The sequence below is a fragment of the Balaenoptera acutorostrata genome, chromosome 3 (assembly GCF_949987535.1).
Source record: "Balaenoptera acutorostrata chromosome 3, mBalAcu1.1, whole genome shotgun sequence".
Lineage (NCBI taxonomy): Eukaryota > Metazoa > Chordata > Mammalia > Artiodactyla > Balaenopteridae > Balaenoptera > Balaenoptera acutorostrata.
The window spans coordinates 30,768,376-30,789,265 of record NC_080066.1 but is presented as its reverse complement, the minus strand read 5'-3'; the positions used below and the strand labels follow the sequence as shown (position 1 = coordinate 30,789,265).

Here is a 20,890-nt window from a genome sequence, read left to right as displayed (position 1 = left end):
CCGTCCTGCCTCCATTTCTCCTCCCCCTTCCTTTCGCTCACGTCCCATGTCCTACCCGGTCGCTGGGGGTTCCTCCAGTCCCGTTAGGTGTCCGTGGTCCCCCATGGGTGCCTGGTAGGTGCCCTAGTTTTGCGGAGCCATGAATTCCATGTCCTTCTAGTACGCCATCTTGACTCCGCCCTGTTTCTTTTTTTAAAAATTGAAGTATTGTTGATTTACAGTTTTCAGGTGTACAGCAAAGTGATTCATATGTGTGTGGATTTATACACGCACATATACATATACATCTTTTTCAGATTCTTTTCCATTATATGTTATTACAAAATATTGAATATAGTTCCCTGTCCTATACAGTAGGTCTTTGTTGTTTATCTATTTTATATATAGTGTGTTTCTGTTAATCCCAAATTCCCAATTTGAAGTCAAAGACAAATATCATATGATATCACTTATATGTGGAATATTAAAAAGAAATGATACAAATGAACTTATTTGCAAAACGGAAATATACTCACAGACATAGAAAACAAACTTATGGATACCAAAGGTGCGGGGAGGGATAAATTGGGAATGTGGGTATGTTTTCAATCACTGATATTTCTTTTTACAATGTGCACATTTGTGCATGTCTAGTAATTTTTTTATTGTACACCGGACATTGTTATGCTACATTGTAGGGACTCTTGATCCTGTTATCCTTGAATACTGTTGAGTTTAGTTCTTGCTGTCAGTTCAGTTTGAACTTATGGAGGCTTGATTTTTCATTTTTTTAGGATTGATCCCTTTCTGATTTGTCCTTAGCCTTAGAGAAAATCCTTTAGCCCAAGCACATAATCTTTACTCTTAGGTAGTGTGACCCTTTTGGTATTTCAGCGGAAAGACTGAAGTGTTTAGCCAACACCTCTAACTTGGCAAGACTCAAACTCCAAATTGACTCCCCTGCAGTGGGCAGCAGCTGGAACATCTGCTCACTCAGTCATTCAGCCTCCAGCTATTCCTTTCCTCCTGGACTTCTTAGAGAGTTGCCCAAACATGTTTAGTCCAGCGGTTAGCCGAGTGTTTGAGGGAAGTTTATGTATGTCCTCTTCCGTAGCTCTCTCCTTTCTAGGATTTCTCTCAATTTCCAGCCGCTCTAACAATCCCAGACTCCATCCCATGACTCCCCAGGAGAATAAGATTGCATTTTCCTGATGGAGTTCTAGCTTCTCTGCATCAGGAGAAATGGGGAGTTCCCTCAGAGGAAAAGTATAAACTTGCATCATACCCAGTATTGTTGCTCTTTTAAGAACTGAATTGCCTGCCTCTGCCTTCTTATGGTTGCTTTCCAATGCCCTTAAAAAGGTGGTGTTTTCTTAAATAAGTATTTAGTCCAGGGTTTATAATTATTACTTTTAGAAGAGTTAGTGTGATAGAAGCTACTCTACCATTATTGACACTAAAACATGGTTTCTATTTCTTTACCAAATAGATGATGTATTAGTTATCTATTGCTGCGTGACAGTTACTCGAACAAACATTTGTTATCTAGCACAGATGGTGGCTTAAATGAGTGATTCTGGCTGAGCGTCACTCATGAGGTTGGCTGTGACTAGTCTGAAGGCTTGGCTGGGACTGGAGTATCCACTTCCAAGATGGGTCACTTCTTTGTTGTTGGCTAAAGTCCTCAGTTCCTTGTTAGCTGTTGGCAGGAGGCCTCGTTTCCTCAACATGTGTATCTCTCCATGGGGTTCTTAGAGTGTCCCCATGGCATGTAGCCAGCTTCCCTTATTGCAGGTGATTCAAAGAGAGAACCAGGAGGAAGCAGCAATGTTTTTTTTATGACTTAGTCTTAGAAGTAACATACTGTCACTTAGGTCATACTCTATTCTTTAGAAATGAATTCTACATACACTCAAGGGGAGAGAAATTAAGCTGCACCTTTTGAATGGAAAAGTGTCAAAGACTTGTGGTTATGGTTTAAAATCACCACAGATGGGCTCCTAAAAGTTTGACTATATATTTATAAAAATGGAGTAATTTTTTCTACCAGATTTCTTTGTAGAATTGCATGTTTCTTACATGTTTTATCACATAAAAATAAATCGAATGAAAGTAGTAGAACTGTCCAAATTATATCTTTAAAATAATATGCTTGCTAGAACATTACTAATAGGTCAAGATAACTCCAAAATATATGTAATGCTGTATCAAAATGCAGAAGAGCACAAGGAAGGTAAAATATCATCTGGATCCTGGTGAAAACAGGAATAACCAGTACTTACTGAGCTCTTGCTAGATCACAAGCACTGATCTAAGGTCTCTATATGTATTGTCTTATGTAATCTTTACAAAACGCTATGTCATTGATGCTACTTTTATCCCCATTTCACAGATAAGGGCCAGAAAGTTTATGTAACTTGCCAAAGATCAAACCAAGCTGACTTCAGGCCCCAGCTCTTAGTTTCTACTCTTTAACAAAAATCTTTAAACCGTATATATGAAGTGTGGATGGATGGGTGGATGGATAGATGGATGGACAATATTATTTCTTTAACATTTGATCATACTATACAGATGGTTCCTGATATATGATGGTTTGACTTATGATTTTTCAACTTTACTATGGTGTGAAAGTGATACACATTCAGTAGAAACCCTACTTTGAATTTTGAATTTTGCTGCTTTCTTGAGCTAGCAATATGCAGTACAATACTCTCTCATGATGCTTGGCAGTGGCAGCCCCAGCTGCCTGTCAGCCACACAATCACAAGGGCAAACAACTGATACAACATTCTGTTTTCACTTTCAGTATAGTAGTCAATAAATTACATGAGCTATTCAACATATTATTATAAAATAGGCTTTGTTGTAGATGATTTTGCCCAACTGTAGGCTAATGTAAGTGTTCTGAGCGTGTTTAAGGTAGGCTGGGCTAATATTTTCAACTTATGATTCATTTACCAGGATGTAACCCTATCATAAGTCGAGGAAGATCTGTACTTGTTTTCAGTAAAATATACTAAGTTTAATTTTATGCAAACTTAACACAAGAGAAAGTAAGTCAAACTGAATATTGCTGAACTTCAGATTTAATTCTATGTTTAATTTTGTTTGTTTACTGTTTAACTTTATGCTTAATTTATTTGGTTTATGTGAATTTAACAGAAGAAAAAGAAACAAGTTTAAAGGGAAGGAATTGCTGAACTTCACATAAATACTTCCTTATAATGAGATATTTTCTCAAATATCCCTCTTTTATTGAAAAAAACAAAGCCTCAAGATTGTGACAGTCTTAAGAGGCCAGGGTTACATTTTTTTGTTGTTTTTACATATTTCCCATATCGAGTAATTAGCATTTACTTCAGTTTGTTCTCACTTCTTCACCCCACACCTCAATATTAGGTTGTTGTTTTTTTAAATTTATTTTCTTTTATTATTTTTGGCTGTGTCGGGTCTTAGTTGCGGCATGCGGTCTCTTCATTGTGGTGCTCAGCCTTCTCTCTGGTTCCGGCACTCAGGCTTCTCTCTAGTTGTGGTGTGTAAGTTTTCTCTTCTCTAGTTGTAGCGTGCAGGCTCCAGAGCGTGTGGGCTCTGTAGTTTGCGGCACGTGGGCTCTCACGTTGAGGCATGGGAGCTCAGTACTTGTGGCTCGCGGGCTTAGTTGCCCCACGGCGTATGGGATCTTAGTTCACTGACCAGGGATCAAACCCGCATCCCCTGCATTTTTTTTTCTTTCCTCTTTTTTTTTTATTGGGGTATAGTTGTTTTACAATGTTGTGTTAGTTACGACTGTACAGCGAAGTGGAGCTCCCTGTGCTATACAGCAGGTTCTCATTAGTTACCTATTTTATACATATTAGTTTATACATGTCAATCCCAATCCCCTGCATTGGAAGGCAGATTCTTTACCACTGGACCACCAGGGAAGCCCCTAGGGTTTTTGTTTATTTTCTTTGATGTTGTTTTTACATTGTTGGGGTTCAGTATTAACTGTCTGTCACTATGATTCTCACAGTTTTTTAGTCTTGGTCACCACCATCATTTTCAGCACAGCTTTTCCATTCCTGAGCCATTTATTTTGATTCATTTCTTAATTCACTGGACTTTGCCACCAAGTAACTTTTTCAAGAAAGGCCAACAGGTGCTGTTTTCTTTCATGTTTGAGAAGTTCTGAAGGTTGCCTTTACACCTGAATTATATCTTTTATATATTACAGCCTTACAGAACTTGGTAAACATCACCTGTTTGTCTTCTGCATTCATCGTTGCTTGGAAGAGTTTGAAGCCAGCCCAACTTCTTCCCCTTGTAGGTGACGACTTTTTGGCTTGGATAGGATTCTTCCTTTATCCTTGAAGTCTAGTAGCTTTGCTGGGCCACCTCTGGCTGAGGGTTATTCTATAGCAGCTGTTCTTGGGATTCAGTATCCTTAAAAAGATCTGGGTATTTAAAAATTTTAGGCAAATTTTCTTGTCACGATTTTTGAATATTTTTAGCTACATATGTTCAGTTCTATGCTTCCTGTGTACCACTTATACATAAATTGGATCTCGATTTCCTGAATTCTATATCTCTTTCTAAACATATTTAACATTTCTTTTCTATTTTATTTTTCCTCAGCTTTTCTCAGGCTTGTCCTCCATGTCTCTGACAGTTTCCCCAGTGCCTTTTTCTCCCTAGAGAAAAGTCTAATATAGCTTTCATTTCTAAAAGTCTTTAATTTTTTCCATCTGTTTCTTTCCTGAGGATGAACACACTTGGGGCCTCTTGCTTTTGTCTTGTTATTTCTTCATGGAATCCTTGTATCTCTTTGAGCTCTTGCTTCATAGAGAAGTCATTTTTTCTTTAAATTTTGGGTATTATGGAGAAATGTTTGTTTTTAGTTTTCATCATTTTCGTGCACATGTTATGCCCCCTTTTTCCTTATTTTTTGCAGCATTGTTGCAGAGGTGTCATGCTAGTCACTTTCTGGTTATGATTAGTGACTGGCTGGAGAGGATTGGGGTCTTTCTTTCTAAGCCAGTAAGATGCTAAAATATGGGAAGGAAGAGAAGGGGGAGTGAGCTAGGCTGTAGGCACTGTGAACCCAGATCCTTCTCTTCTGCCGGTCCAGTATCTCTGAGAGATCCCCTCCCCTCACCAGTGAATTAGCATTAATTCATTATATGCGGACACAGCAGGGACAGGGGCATATCTGACTGTCACTTACTTTTTCTCCTCCAACAAATCATGCCACAGAAACTGCCTGTTCTTGGAAAGATGATGTGTTTGTGTGATTCCTGGTCAGACATCACTGTTTCTAAAATAATGGGCATTTAGGTGGCTTTTCATTTTTGCTATAAATGCAATACAGTGTGGCAAAGAAACAAACTCCCCTAGCCACCCATGCCCCGGTCATATGGACCTGAGGTGCATCACTACTTTGTGGAGAAATTATATACCCTTGGGAATCACAGAGGCATGTGTCATCTTATTGTTTTCAGAGAGGAGAGTGGATCACTCCTACATGTTTAACTGGAAGTCCCAAACTTTCATTTCAGAGAAATTTTAATTTTTAAAAAGTTGTAGAGCTGTACATTGATGATTTTTGACCTTTTTTCTATACGTAATATTTCAATAAAAATCTGTTTAAAATTTTTATGTTGTCACATTTGTTAATCTTCCTTTATGACTCTTGGGTTTTGGATCTTGCTTAGAAAAGCCCAAGATAATAAATCTGTTTTATATTTCATCTAAAAACTTAGCTTTAGAAGAATAGTTCATCTTGAAACCGTCATGGTTTTGCCTTTTCTGTTAAGCTTTTTAATCCATGTAGAATTTATTTCTATGAATGTTGTGAAGGGGAAATCTAACTGTATTTTTCTCCAGAATTAATATTTAGTGATCTCTGCATGCCACCCTTATCATATACTAAATTCCCCTATGTGTACTGGATCCTCCATTATGTTTCGTTAGTCTTTTAATCCCTAAATAATACTTCATTTTAAATTATCATGATTTAAGAAGATATTTTTGATAACTGATAGGATAAATTTTCTCTTAAGGTTCTTTTCAAAAATTTCTTGGCTATTCTTGCACATTTTCTCTTTCAGGTGAACTTGAGAATCTACTTATCAAGTTCCATAAAAAATCCTGTTGGGATTTTGATTGGGATTACATGGAAATTATAGATTAATTGGGGGAGAATTGACATCTTTACAGTATTGAGTCTTCCCACCCAGGAACATGGTATGTTTTTATTTATTCAGGTCTTCTTTGACATCATTTAAAATAGTTTTATCACTGTCTTCATATTGATCTTATGCATTTCTTGTTAGGTTTATATCTAGGTTGATTTTTTAAAAATTATATTGCTAATTATTATTGAAATGGATATAGAAAAACTATTGATTTTTGTGTGTAGGTTTTTTGTACCTAGCCACCTTAATAAACTCTATTGGTGCTATTATTTTTTATTCTCTTGGCTTTTCTAGACAGGTGTAAATAAAAGCTGTCTGTAAATGGTGGCTTTTATCCCTTTAATATTAATTACTGTCATTTCTTTTTCATGTCTTATTTCAGTGTATAGGAACTCCTGATGAATAATTAATAGTGGTTGTCTATAGGTGTTGTTGTTTTGTTTCTGATGTATACAGGAATGATCCTGTGTTATACCATTTGTAGGTGTCTTCTGTAGGTTTCCTGCAGTTACTCTTTATTAAATTAAGGAAATTTTTATATTCCTAGATTTCTAAGAGTTTTGATCAGGAATGGATGTTGAATTTTATTACATGCTTTTAAAAAAAGCATTTATTGAGGTGATTTTATTGTTTTTCAACTTTACTATTTAATCTGTTTAATGTAGTAAATTGCAGTAATAGATTTCCTAACATTGGAAATTTCACCCTTCCATTCTTGGAATGAGTTGTATTTGATTATGAGTATTGTTCTTTTAATACAGTACTGCATTCAATTGTTAATATTTTATGCATGGATTTTCCATCTTTATTTATAAGATAGATTGAGCTACAGTTGCTCTTTTTTTGTGATGTCCCTCACGAGTCTGGGTATCAGAATCAAGCTGGTTTTGTAGAATGAGTTAGGAAGCTTTCTAGCATTTATTGTGTTCTGAAACAGTTTATATACTGTGGACATTGCCTGTTTTTTGAAGTGTTGGTAGAACTTATTAATCAGTCTGACCAGTCATGGTGACTCTTTAAAGAGCTAGGTCTGTTCAGCCTTTACATTTCTCCTTGAGGGAATTTTAGTAGTTAAACTTTCCTAGAAAATCATCAATTTCTCCAGATTTTCAAATATATGACATACGAATTTTATATCATATTTTCATAATTAAAAAATATATTCTCCATGTTTATAGCTATAATTGTTCCTAATCTTATTCATGGTATCTCTCCTTTTTCCCTTGATCAGACTAGTGAAAAATTTGCTATTTCCTATAAAATAGGTTTTTCAGAGAACTAGATTTCTTAAATTTAAATACCATTGACATACAACATTATACTGTTCCAGGTGTACAACATAATGATTCGATATTTGTATACATTGTGAAATGATCACAATAAGTCTAGTTACCATCTGTCACCCCACAGTGTTATGAAATATTTTTTCTTGTCATGAGAACTTTTAAGATTCATTTCCGTAGCAGTTTCAAATTTGCAGTACAGTATTACTGACTATATTCACCATGCGGTACGTTATATCCCCGTGACTTATTTACTTTATATCCGGAAGTTTGTACCTCTTGATCCCCTTCACCCATTTCCCCCCCACACCCCAAACCCCCTTCCCTCTGGCAACCACCAGTCTGTTCTCTGTACAGTAGTGCCCCCTTAACCATGGTTTCGCTTTCTGTGGCTTCAGTTACCCTCAGTCAACTGTGGCCTGAAATACTAAGTGGAAAATTCCAGAAATAAAGAATTCATAAATTTTAAATTGCACGCCCATCAGAGTAGCGTGATGAAATCTCGCACCAACCCGCTCAGCCCTGCCTGGGACATGAATCATTTCTTTGTCTAGTATATCCCTCCATTAGGCACTTAGTAGTCATCTCAGTTATCAGATGGGTGTCACAGTAACACAGTGCTTGTGTTCAAGTAACCCTTATTTTACTAATGGCCCCAAAGCCCAAGGAATAGTGATGCTGGCAATTCGGATATGCCAAAGAGAAGCTGTAAAGTGCTTCCTTTAAGTGAAAAGGTGAAAGTTCTCGATTTAATAAGGAAACGAAAAAATCATATGCTGAGGTTACTAAGAACTACGGTGAGAACAAATCTTCTATCCATGAAATTGTGAAGAAGGAAAAGAAATTTGTGCTAGTTTTGCTGTTGAACCTCAAACTGCAAAAGTTATGGCCACAGTGCATGATGAGTGCTTAGTTAATATGGAAAAGGCATTAAATTTGTACAATAAGATATTTTGAGAGAGAGAGAGAAAGAGACAGACTGCATTCACATAACTTTTATTACAGTATATTGTTATAATTGTTCTATTTTATTCTTATTGTTGTTAATCTCTTACTGTGCCTAATTTATAAGTTAAATTTTTTCGTAGGTATAGGTATGCATGTATAGGAAAATACATAGTATATATAGGGTTCAGTACTATCCATGGTATCAGGCATTCACTTCAAGTCTTGGAATGTATTCAGCATGGGTAAGGGGGGACTGTAGTATCTGAGAGTTTTGTTTTGGTTTTTAGATTCAACATATAAGTGAAATCATACAGTATTTTTCTTTCTCTATCTGGCTCATTTCACTTACATTCAAGGTCCCCTGTTGTTGCAAATGGCAAGATTTCATTCTTTTTAATGGCTGATTATATGCCATTGTATATGTGTCTCAGATCTTCTTTATCCATTCATCCATCAATGGACTCTTAAGTTGTTTCCGTATCTTGCCTACTGTAAATAATGCTGCAATGAACATGAGGGTGCATGTATCCTTTTGAATTAGGGTTTTCATTTTCTTCAGATAAATATCCAGAAGTGGGATTGCTGGATCATATGGCAGTTCTATTCTTAATTTTTTGAGGAGTCTCTGTACCGTTTTCCATAGTGGCTGCACCAATTTACATTCCCACTGACAGTACACAAGAGATCCCTTTTCTCCACATCCTCACTAACATTTGTTATTTCTTGTCCTTTGCATAATAGCCATTCTGACAGGTGTGAGGTGATAATAGCTCCCTGTGGTTTTGATTTGCATTTCCCTGATGATTAGTGATGTAGAGCATCTTTTCATGTGCCTGTTGGCCATCTGTATGTCTTTTTTGGAAAAACATCTATTCAGATCCTCTTCCCATTTTTTAATCAGATTGTGGATTTTTTGTTATTGAGCTGAATGAGTTCTTAAGGATATTAACCCCTTATCAGACGGATGATTTGCAAATATCTAATCCAATTCAGGAGGTTACCTTTTTATTTTGTTGATGGTTTCCTTCACTGAGCAGAAGCTTTACTTTTGTTGCCATTGCCTTTGGAGTCACATCCAAAAAAATATTGCCAAAGAGTGATGGTAAGGAGCTTACCACCTATGTTTTCTTCTTGGAGTTTTATGGTTTCAGGTCTTTACATTCATGTTTTTAATCCATTTTGAGTTAATTTTGTGTATGGTGTAAGATATTTGTCCAGTTTTGTTCTTCTGCATATGGCTGTCGAGTTTTCCCAATACCATTTATTGAAGAGATTGTCCTTTCCCCATTGTATATTCTTGCCTCCTTTGTTGTAAATTAATTAACCATATATGATTGGATTTATTTCTGGGCTGTCTATTCTGCTCCACTGATGTATGTTTCTGTTTTTATGGCAATACCATACTATATTGATTATTATAGCTTTGTAATATAGTTTCAAGTCAGGGAGCATGATGCCTCCAGCTTTATTCTTCTTGGTTATGATTGCTTTGGCTTTTATGGTTTCATACAGATTTTAGGATTATTTGTTCTAGTTCTGTGAAAAATATCATTGGAATTTTGATAGGGATTGCATTGGAACTGTAGATTGCTTTGAGTAATATGGACATTTTTACAATATTAATTATTCCAATCCATGAACATGAAATATCTTTCTGTTTATTTGTGTCATCTTCAATTTCTTTCTTCAGTGTCTTATAGTTTTCAGTGTACAGGTCTTTCACCTCCTTGGTTAAATTTATTCCTAGATGTGTTATTCTTTTTGATGCAATTGTAAATGGTATTAATTCTTACTTAATTTCTCTTCTGATAGTTTGTTGTTAGTGTATAAAATGCAACAGATTTTTGTATATTAATTTTGTATCCTGAAACTTTACTGAATTTATTAGTTCTAACAATTTTTGTGTGTGTGTGGAGTGTTTAGGGTTTTCTATATATAAAATCATATCATCCACAAATAGTGATAGTTTTACTTCTTCCTTTCAAATTTATATGCCTTTTATTTCTGTTTCCTACCAATCACTCTGGCTAGGACTTCCAATACTATGTTGAATAAAAATGGCCAGAGTGGGCATCCTTGTCTTGTTCCTGATCTTAAGGGAAAAGCTTTCAGCTTTTCACTTTTGAGTGTGGTTAGCCGTGGGCCTGTCATATATGGCCTTTATTATGTGTTGAGGCATGTTCCCTCTGTATCCACTTGGTTGAGAGTTTTTATCATAAATGGATGTTGAATTTTGTCAAATGTGTTTTCTGCGTCCATTGAGATGGTCATACGATTTTTATATTCATGTTGTGTATCATGTTGATTGAGTTGCAGATGTTGAGCCATCCTTGTATCCCTGGAATAAATCCCACTTGATCATGAGGTATGATCCTTTTAATGTATTACTGAATCTGATTTGCTAATATTTTGTTGAGGAGTTTTACATCTATGTTTATAAGGGTTGTTGGCCTGTGTAATGTTCTTTTTTTTGATAGCCTTGTCTGGTTTTGGTATTAGGGTGGTGCTGGCCTCATAACATGAGTTTGGAAGCATTCCCTCCTTTTTAATTTTTTTGGAAGAGTTTGAGAAGAGTAGGTATTAAATCTTCAGATGTTTGGTAGAATTAACCAGTGAAGCCATCTGGTTCTGGGCTTTCGTTTGTTGGGAGTTTTTTGATTACTGATTCAATCTCCCTACTAGTAATTGGTCTATTCGAGTTTTCTATTGCTTCATGATTCAGTCTTAGAAGAGTGTATGTTTCTAGGAATTTATCCATTTCTTCTCGGTTGGCCAATTTGTTCATGTATAATTGTTCGTAGTAGTCTCATGATCTTTTGTATTTATTTGATATCAGTTGTAATGCCTCCTCTTTCATTTATGATTTTATTTAAGCCCTCTCTTTTTTTCTTAGTGAGTCTAGCTAAAGGTCTGTCAATTTTGTTTATGTTTTCAAGGAACCAGTTTTATTGATCTTTTCTATTGTCTTTTTAGGCTCTATTTATTTACACTCTGGTCCTTATTATTTCTCCCCTTCTACTAACTTTGGGCTTCATTTCTTATTTTTTTAGTTTCTTTAGTTATAAAGTTAGATCGCTTATTAGAAATTTTTCTTGTTTCTTGAGGTAGGCCTGAATTGCTATAAACTTCTTTCTTAGAACTGTCTATGCTGCATCCCATAGATTTTGGTATGTTCTATTTTCATTTTCATTTGTTTCAAGGTATTTTTTTAATTTCTCCTTTTATTTCTTCATTGATCCATTGGTTGTTCAGTAGCGTATTGTTTAATTTCTACATACTTGTGATTTTTCCAGTTTTCTTCTTGTAATTGAGTTCTAGTTTCATACCATTACTTGATATGATTTCAGTCTTCTTAAATTTATTTAGATTTATTTTGTGGCCTAACATATGATCTATCCTGGGGAATGCTCCACGTGCACTTGAGAAGATTATATATTCTGCTGTTTTTGGATGGAATGTTCTGTATTTATTAGGTCCATCTTTTAAACATCATTTAAGTCTGATGTTTCCTTATTAATTTTCTGTCTGGATGATCTATCCATTGATGTAAGTGGGGTATTAAAGCACCCTACTGTTATTGTATTGCTGTCAATTTCTCCCTTTAGGTCTGTTAATATTTGCTTTATATATTTAGGTGTTCCTATGTTGGATACATAAATATTTACAAATGTTATATCTTATTATTGGGTTGACTCCTTTATCATTATTTAATGCCCATCTTTGTCTTTTATTACAGACTTTGTTTTAAAGTCTGTTTTGTCTGATATCAGTATAGCTACCCCAGCTTTCTTTTGGTTTCCCTTTGTATGAAACACCTTTTTCCATCCGTTCACTTTCAGTCTGTGTATTTGTCCTTACATCTGAAGTGAGTCTCTTATAGGCAGCATATAGTTGTCTTGTTGTTGTTGTTGTTTATCCATTCAAGTGTGGATAAACATTGGAGAATTTAGTCCATTTACATTTAAAGTAATTATTGATAGGAATGTATCAATACTTACTGCCATTTTGATAATTGTTTTCTTTTTTTTTTTTTTTTTAATTTTATTTATTTATTTATTTTTGCTGTGTTCGGTCTTCGTTTCTGTGCGAGGGCTTTCTCTAATTGCGGCGAGCGGGGGCCACTCTTCATCGCGGTGCGCGGGCCTCTCACTATCGCGGCCTCTCTTGTTGCGGAGCACAGGCTCCAGATGCGCAGGCTCAGTAATTGTGGCTCACGGGCCCAGTTGCTCCGTGGCATGTGGGATCTTCCCAGACCAGGGCTCGAACCCGTGTGCCCTGCATTGGCAGGCAGATTCTCAACCACTGCGCCACCAGGGAAGCCCGATAATTGTTTTCTGACTGTTTTGTAGTTTTTCTGTTTCTTTCTTGTTATCTTGCTTTCTTCCCTGTGTTTTGACGACTTTCTGTATTGTTACGCTTAGATTCCTTTCTTATTATCTTTTGTGTATCTACTGTAGGTTTTTGCTTTGTGGGTACCATGGGACTCACATACAACAGCCTATATATACAACAATCTATTTTATGTTGATAGTAAGTTAAATTTGGGTGCATTCTAAAACCGCATTTTCACTACCCCCCACCACATTCTATGTTTTTGATGTCACTTTTTACATCTTGTTATTTTGTCTATCCCTTAACTAAATATTACAGTTATTTTTACTACTTTTGTCGTGTCATCTTTATACTAGCTTTATAAGTGATTAACCCACTTCCTTTCCTGTATATTTACCTTATTTACCTTACCAGTGAGACTTTCCCTTTCAGTTATTTTCTTGTTACCAATTAGTTCCATTTCTTTTCAGCTTAAAGAATTCCCTTTAACATTTCTTGTAGGACCAGTTTAGTGGTGATTAACTCCTTTAGCTTTTGCTTGTCTGGAGAACTCTTTATCTCTCCTTCAATTTTGATTGATAACTTTGCCCAGTAGAGTATTCTTGGTTGGAAGTTTTTTTTTTTTCTAGCACTTTGAATATGTCATGTCACTCCCTTCTGGCCTGCAAAGGTTCTGCTGAGAAATCTGCTGATAGTCTCATGGGGGTTCCCTTGTATATAACAAATTGTTTTTCTCTTGCTGTTTTTAAGATTCTGTCTTTAGCTTTTGACATTTTAATTATAATGTGTCTTGGTGTGGGTGTCTTTGGGTTCATCTTCTTTGGAACTCTCTGAGATTCCTGGATCTGGATGTCTGCTTCCTCCCCAGGGTAAGGGAGTTTACAGACATTATTTCTTCAAATAAATTTTCTTCCCCTTTCTCTCTCTTTTCTCTTTCTGCATTCTGTATAATTCGAATGTTATTGTGTTTGATGTTGTCCCATAAGTCCCTTAAGCTATCTTCGCTTTTTTTAAAAAATTATTTTTTCTTTTTGCTTCTCTGTTTGGGTAAGTTCCACTGCCCTGTCTTCTGCTCACAGATCCTTTCTTTGCCTCATCTAGTCTGCTGTTGAACTCCTCCAGTGTATTTTTCAGTTAAGTTATTGTGTTCTTCAGCTTTGTGACTTCTGCCTGTTACCTTCTTATATTTTCTGTCTGTTTGTCGAAATTCTCACTGTGTTCATCCATTCTTCTCCCAAGTTTGTTCAGCATTTTTATGACCACTATTTTGAACTTTTAATTGGGTAAATTACTTATCTCTGTTTCATTAAGGGTTTTTTCTGGGATTTTTATCTTGTTCTTTCATTTGGAGCTAATTCCTCTGTTTCCTCATTTTGCTTGACTCTCTGTGTTTTCGTCTCTGTGTTAGGAGAAACAGTTCTCCCAGTCTTGATAGCGTGGCCCTGTGTAGGTGATGAACTTTATTGTTTAAAGTTGCCCTCATTCTTGGTTGTCTCTTGAACTACCTCTTTGATTGTTTCAGACCTGTTAGCCCCAGAAACACAATCCTCTCTGGCCACCAGAGCTTGGCACACAAGGGCATCCCATGTGTGGGCTGCATGCACCCACTGACTTTGGGGAACTGTGGGGGGCTGTGGCACTTGCCTGCTGCCTCTGATGGGGCTACAGCAGCAGTGCAGGGGGGGCAGGGAGGACAGGTGCTAACAGGTTAGAGTCAGAGGGCAGAGGGCAGAAATGGCACCTGCCAGCCTCATTCCCTGAAGAGACTCCCAACAGGCTTTTGCTCCTTTGGCAGATATTTTAGGATTTTCAAATGAATCTTTTTCACATAAGATCAAGGCTCTTTTCAAGCTTCTGCTTTTGTGCTGGGTACTGGAACAAGTGAGTCTGCGTGGGAGCCCTTTAAGGGCAGAATCTCCATTCCCTCCAGCCCTATGGTCTCCTGGACATAAGCCCCATTGGTTTTCTTTCTTTCTTTTTTTTTAAAAGAAAGATATTTAGTCTTCAGTTTTATTGAAAATGTTTTTCAGGTGCAAAAGTGAATCACCTCACCCCCAGACTCCTTAATGGCTAAAACTAACCCCCTTAATTATTTTTTTTCACTTTCCCCTAAATGAAACATTTTTATTGACTGCAAGTTGTGTGTGGGTGGATGGGAATTGTTTATCAATTTTCAAGATACTGTTAATTACCCACTTGTTTTTATTCCCTTTAAGTGGAGTCTTTATGGTAGGGAACGCTTCTTGCTCCCCTTCCCATTTCCTTCTTTTTTGTTAATTATTATTTTTTATTTTAAAATTTTTATTGGGGTATAGTTGCTTTACAATGTTGTGTTAGTTTCTGCTGTACAGTGAAGTGAATCAGTTATATGTATACATACATATATATATATATATATATATATATATATATATATATATATCCTCTTTTTTAGATTTCCTTCCCATTCAGGTCACCACAGAGCATTGAGTAGAGTTCACTGTGCTATACAGTAGGTTCTCATTAGTTATCTATTTTATACATAATAGTGTATATATGTCACTCCCAATCTCCCAATTCATCCCATCCCTCCCTTCCCCCTTGGTATCCATAAGTTTGTTCTCTATATCTCTGTCTCTATTTCTGCTTTGCAAATAGGACTTTGCACTTCCACTGCAGGGGGCACGGGTTCAATCCCTGGTCAAGGAACTAAGATCCTGCATGCTGCGGCATAGCCAAAAAAATAAAAACCCTGTTGGTTTTCAAAGCCAGACGTTTGGGGGGCTTGTCTCTCTAGGGCAGATCCCCAAGGTTGGGGTACCTGACATGGGACAACAACCCTCTGGCTCCTCAGGGGGAAGTTATGTATTTGTGAGATCCCTCCAGACTTTGGGTCTCCATGCTGGCAGTGGGGGGTGGGGTGGGCTTGGCGAGACCATGTCCCTGCCTCTCCTACCCACCTTGATGTGGCCCTTTTATCCTTTGTTGTGGAGTAGCTGTAGCTACTTCTCAGGTTCTGTTCAGAGGGAATATTTCCATATGTTGCTGTAGATTTTTGTGTGTCCATGAGAGGAGGTGAGTTCAGGATCTTCCTATGCCAGCATCTTGAACCAACTCCTTCCTTCTCCTCTGCCAGTCTCCATACCTCACTGAGCATCCCCTGCTGCCCCCTCTGGCTTCCAGGTGTTTAATTGGTCCCCCTGATTCCTCCCTGAAGAACTCGGCTTTTTGCCCTGTCCCTCTGGAGAGCAGCCGGAGGCAGTGGAATGCACAGCCGTTTTGGAGCCGTCACAACTCCTGGCAGTCCAGAGCAATCTGCTTCTTCCTTTGCGCTCTCCTTTCCCTCCCTGAATGGGGCCAGTTTCAGATTTCAGCCCGGGAACTACGGGGTCGCCAGCCAACACAGCTTCAGCCTGAGTCCCAGCTCCACCCTCTCAACCCCTGGAAGCCACCTCATCTCCCTCCCACAGCTCAGACCAATTTTTATTTTTTGATTTAGTTCTTTTATTTTCTAACTCATGAATTTCTATTTTTGTTTGTTTATTAATTCCTCCAGCTTTTAAATTTTTATTATTTTTTTCCTAACTCCTTTGAATAGAATGTTTTGTTCTTTATTTTCAGGCTTTGATGTGCTTTAATAAGTAATAAACGTTTTATTTTTTTTCCTCTCATTACCTATCTCTGGCTTGATTATACAGTGCTCTTATTGGTATTCATTTCTGAATAATTTTTTATTTCGGCTTTGATTTTTTTCTCTATAACTCAAAAGTTATTTATAAGGGATTTAAGTTTTTTTCCAACTGCATAGACTTTTTTGGTGCTCCTTTTGTTGCTGATTTTTAACTTTATTGGGATCAGAGACTGCGCTCTGTATAATTTCTGCCTTTCTGAATTTGTTAAAAAATTCTTTATGTGGTTTAGTACATGTTCAGTTTTTGTCAACACTCCAATGAGTATTTGAGGAGTAGTTTTATTCTGCGCTTATTGAGTACAAAAGTCTATATAAATTAGATCAGAGGTTGCCACCAGGAGCCCACAGGCTGCCTTGGCCTGCAGATATGTTTTGTACGACCTACACAAGTTTTTTGTTTTTTTTTTTTAACTTGAGGAAACATTTACAAATCAAGAGATTTTATGTAGAAAATAGGGATTTGGGGTTTCTCTTGAAAAAAAATCAGAAGCTCTGGCTCTGCTGGACCCTCATTCCTTCATGGCGACACTTAGCTGGGGCTGCACAGTGGCTGCACCTTCAAAGGATGGTTTACCCATCCCCCTCACCTGTCCACGTCAGCCGTTCATCCTGCCTGCCTGGTGCCTGTAGGGGCCGCATTTGTCACCTGTGGCTGCATGAAGCTCATTCAGGTGTTTGGGCGTCTTGTGTTTTGTCTACCTGGTCTGTTTCTGAGAAGGGATGTTAGTCTCCACATCGATTGTGGATTTGTCGATTTCTCTCAATTTTTGGTGTATGCATTTCATAGTTATAAGATGTACAAAAGTTATCATCGCATATTGATGTAATGAGTCTTTCTTTAATCAATATAAAAATCCCCTCTTTGTCTTATTCTCTTTTTGCCTTTAATTATTCTTTGGATGATATTAATATCACCACACCTGTTAAATTATTTTTATCATCACTTTCCTCATATGTTTTTCATCTCTCTATTTTTAACCTTAGTTTTGCAATCAGCATGTATCTGGCTTCTTTTTTTTTTTTTTTAATTTTGATACCATCTAAGAGTTTTTTGGGTTTTTTTAATTTGTTTATTTTTGGCTGCATTGGGTCTTTGTTGCTGTGTGCGGGCTTTCTCTAGCTCCGGCGAGCAGGGGCTGCTCTTCGTTGCAGTGCGCGGGCTTCTTGTTGCGGTGGCTTCTCTTGTCACGGAGCATGGGCTCTAGGCGTGTGGGCTTCAGTAGTTGTGGCATGTGGGCTCAGTAGTTGTGGTACACAGGCTTAGTTGCTCCACGGCATGTGGGATCTTCCTGGACCAGGGCTGGAACCTGTGTCCCCTGCATTGGCAGGCAGATTCTTAGCCACTGTGCCACCAGGGAAGTCCCTCTTTGGTCACCTTTTTTTCTTTAATCTTTTTTCTTTTATGCTAAGTTTTTTAGTTTACAAGATCTTTTTCTCTACTAAGTCATTCATTCTTTCGAAAGATATTTTTGAGTGCTTGATGTATATATGGATGGCTATCTAGGTAGTAAACTTTCTGAGTTCTTGAAGTCTTTATTTTCTTCCAACAAATTAGGCTGAGTTTAGATTTTAAGTTCAAAATAACTTTCACTGAGAATTTCAAAAACCTTGTTCCCTGGTTTTTTGGCCTGCAGCGTTGCTGACGAGGCATCTGGTGCCAATATTAATTGTTGTTCCTTTTCAGATAACTTTCTTCTTCTTCCAGAACCTTTCAGGATTCTTTTCTCTTTCCTTGTTCTGGAATTTGACCTGTGTGTGTTGATGTGAGTTTGTTTTCCTTTTCCTGCCTAGTCCTCAGTGAGTTATTAACCGTTTTTCCTTATACTCCAACAATTATCTGAGCTGAACTGTAAAGGTGGGCCAGTTTCTTTGGTCACCGTTGTTTAGATTTGAGATTGAAATTCAAAGACTTCTGTGCTTGGCTTCAGGAAATTCTTCTGTTATTTATTTGACTCTTTTGCTTTATTTTTCCTCATTCCATCCTCCTAGAACTCTTATTAGACAGATACTAGAGGTTGGCCTCTTCAGACTTTCTATCCCTTTGACCCTTTGTCTTGGGTCTTGGGAGAATCCCTAAGCTCAGTTGACCAGCTCTCTGACACACCCTATCTTTGCAGTTTTTACGTTTTGAAAAGAATTTACCTTCTAGGGTTTCTAGTTGATGTTTTCAATGAAATGTGTATTTGAAATAATTATAGATTCACATGCAATTGTAAGAAACAGTACACGGAGATCCAGTGTATCCTTTACCCAGTTTTCCATCATGGTGATCTCCTGTTGGAACTACAGAAACAGCATCACAACCAGGATACTGATGCCGATACAGTCAAGATACAGAACAGGGTCACAAAAGGGTCCTTCATGGTGCCTCTTTATTACCACAACCACTCTTGCCCCAATCCCTTCCTTAACCTCTGGCAACCACTCTTCTGTCCTCCATTTCCGTAATTTTCTCATTTCAAAAATGATGTAAAACGGAACCATAATTTGGGAACAGGAATGTTTGGGACTGTCTTCCTCTCAGAAAAGTGAATTAACTCTAAGGACCAGTTAGTAACCAGGATTAAGAAATCACTCTGTTTTCTATTACAGAGTATCCAACCACATTGGCCAACAGAGTTTGTTAAATACTCTGTGGTAGGATTAAATCATGGTATTGATAAATAGAAACATGCCAATTACAATGTATACATAAAGATGCTCCATTAATATCAGCATTATAGATGCCAGAGAGTTAAATGTAAACTTTCCCCCATCATACTTCCTGAGAAGGAATTAGAGTTGAGAGATTAAAATTTAAACAAAAATCCAAAATTTTTGAATCCAAAAGAATTGACTGAAAAATCTCTTTTTCTTTTATTTTTAAACATGTGAAGAAATGAAGTTCAAGATTCTTCCTCCCTCACTTTTAGCTAGAGGTTGTAATCAATGTCTGTCTAGCATATATTGATTTTTAAATCAATAGAAATATTATTAACTTTTTTATGTTCAAATATTTTTTTCTCCAGTTTGTTAATAATTGTTATTTAATATTGGTGTTAAAAATTTTATTTTTATGTGGTCAGAATAATTTTTTATCTTTAATTTCTGACCTTAGTTTTGTGATTATTATTGTCTAATTGATTTGTAATAAAGCTCAATAAAACTTGAAAAAAAATGGAGATGCGTTCCCAACCCCCACCCCAGTCGGCCCCCCACCCCCCCAAGTCCGCATTGCAGGGTGACTCTAGTCGTTGGGCCTGCTCTGTGGGCCACATGCTGTGCTTCCACCTCCGGCTCCTTCATAGCTGCCCCGGCTCAGGGCCAGGACCACATGGCGAGTGAGGCCGGCCTGGGGAAGGCGGCGCTGCCCAGGGACCCTGGGTCATCCTAGGTGTGGGAGGGGGTCCTCAGAAGCAGGGGCCCGCAGTTCCCCAGGTGCGGTGGGGACCGCGGGCGCTACCTGGTGGGTCGGGCAAGGAGGGCCACCATCTTCAGGGTAGAGGTTGTGCAGCAAGGCACGGCTCTGGAGGAGCGAGAGGTGGCGGGGATCGGGGAGGAGTTGGGGCTGCTGGTGGAGGACATCATACAAGTGGTGGAGGTGGTGGCGGAGGAGTGGGAGCAGGTGCTGGCAGAGGAGCGGGAGGAGAAGCCCCAGGAGCAGGGGCTGGAAATGCCTGGGCCGTGACCCATGACTGCCTGGCCCCCGCTGGAGGCGCTGGAGGCCCTGCAGTTAGAGCTGAGCACTCTGAATGCCCAAGCCAGCAGGGCCTACACTTGGCTCAAGCACAAGATCGGTCAGAGGCAGAAGCCTCACTTGGATTGCAGAAGGGCCATCCTCCAGGGCATCCCTGGCTTCTGGGCCAGAGCCGTTATGAACCACCCCCAGATGTTGGCCATAATCAATGACCAAGATGAAGACATGCTTAGCTACATGATCCATTTGGAGGTGCAGGAACTGGGCCATCCCAGGCACCGCTGCAAGTTGATGTGTTTTTTTTGGAACAACCCCTACTTCTGGAACAACGCGATCATTAAGGAGTAACACCTTAGCATCGCTGGATATAGGGCGTCTCGTTACACTCCAGTCCAGTGGTTCTGGGATTATGAACTGGGAGCCCCCAGTCGCAGGCAGGACACCACCAGCCTTAACTTCCTCAACTGGTTGTCTGACCGCAACTGCCCAGGGTCTAACAGGATTGCTGAGATCATCAGCGAAGACCTGTGGCCCAATCCCCTGCACTACTACCCCAGGGAGGAAGGCTCCACTGGGACAGACCCGGAGATGAAGGCACTGAGGGAGCATCAGAGTTTGGCCAAATAGCACAAGAGGCAGGAGGCGTCTACAGATGCGGGAGATGGGTGGATGTATGTACCTATGCGGTTCTCGTGCCCAGGGGAGAAACGAGGAAAGATGGCCAGTGAAGGTTCCAAAGAGTGGGACCCCACGTGCCAGGAATGACGCCCAGAGAGACATAAGCTAACAAGTGAGAAAAAAAAAAGGAACCATATACCATGTAACC

At 38.4% G+C, this 20,890-nt stretch overlaps 2 protein-coding genes across 4 annotated transcripts in view; both read left to right on the top strand.

Annotated features, from left to right (window-relative positions):
* Positions 1-20,890, top strand: part of PCSK6 (proprotein convertase subtilisin/kexin type 6) — a 192,759-nt gene that overhangs the window by 77,426 nt on the left and 94,443 nt on the right. The window lies entirely within an intron of this gene.
* On the top strand, positions 7,661-20,691 carry LOC130707738 (testis-specific Y-encoded protein 1-like). The gene is given in 2 exon segments (XM_057544515.1): positions 7,661-7,665; positions 19,806-20,691. Coding segments are annotated over 2 exon segments (891 nt in total).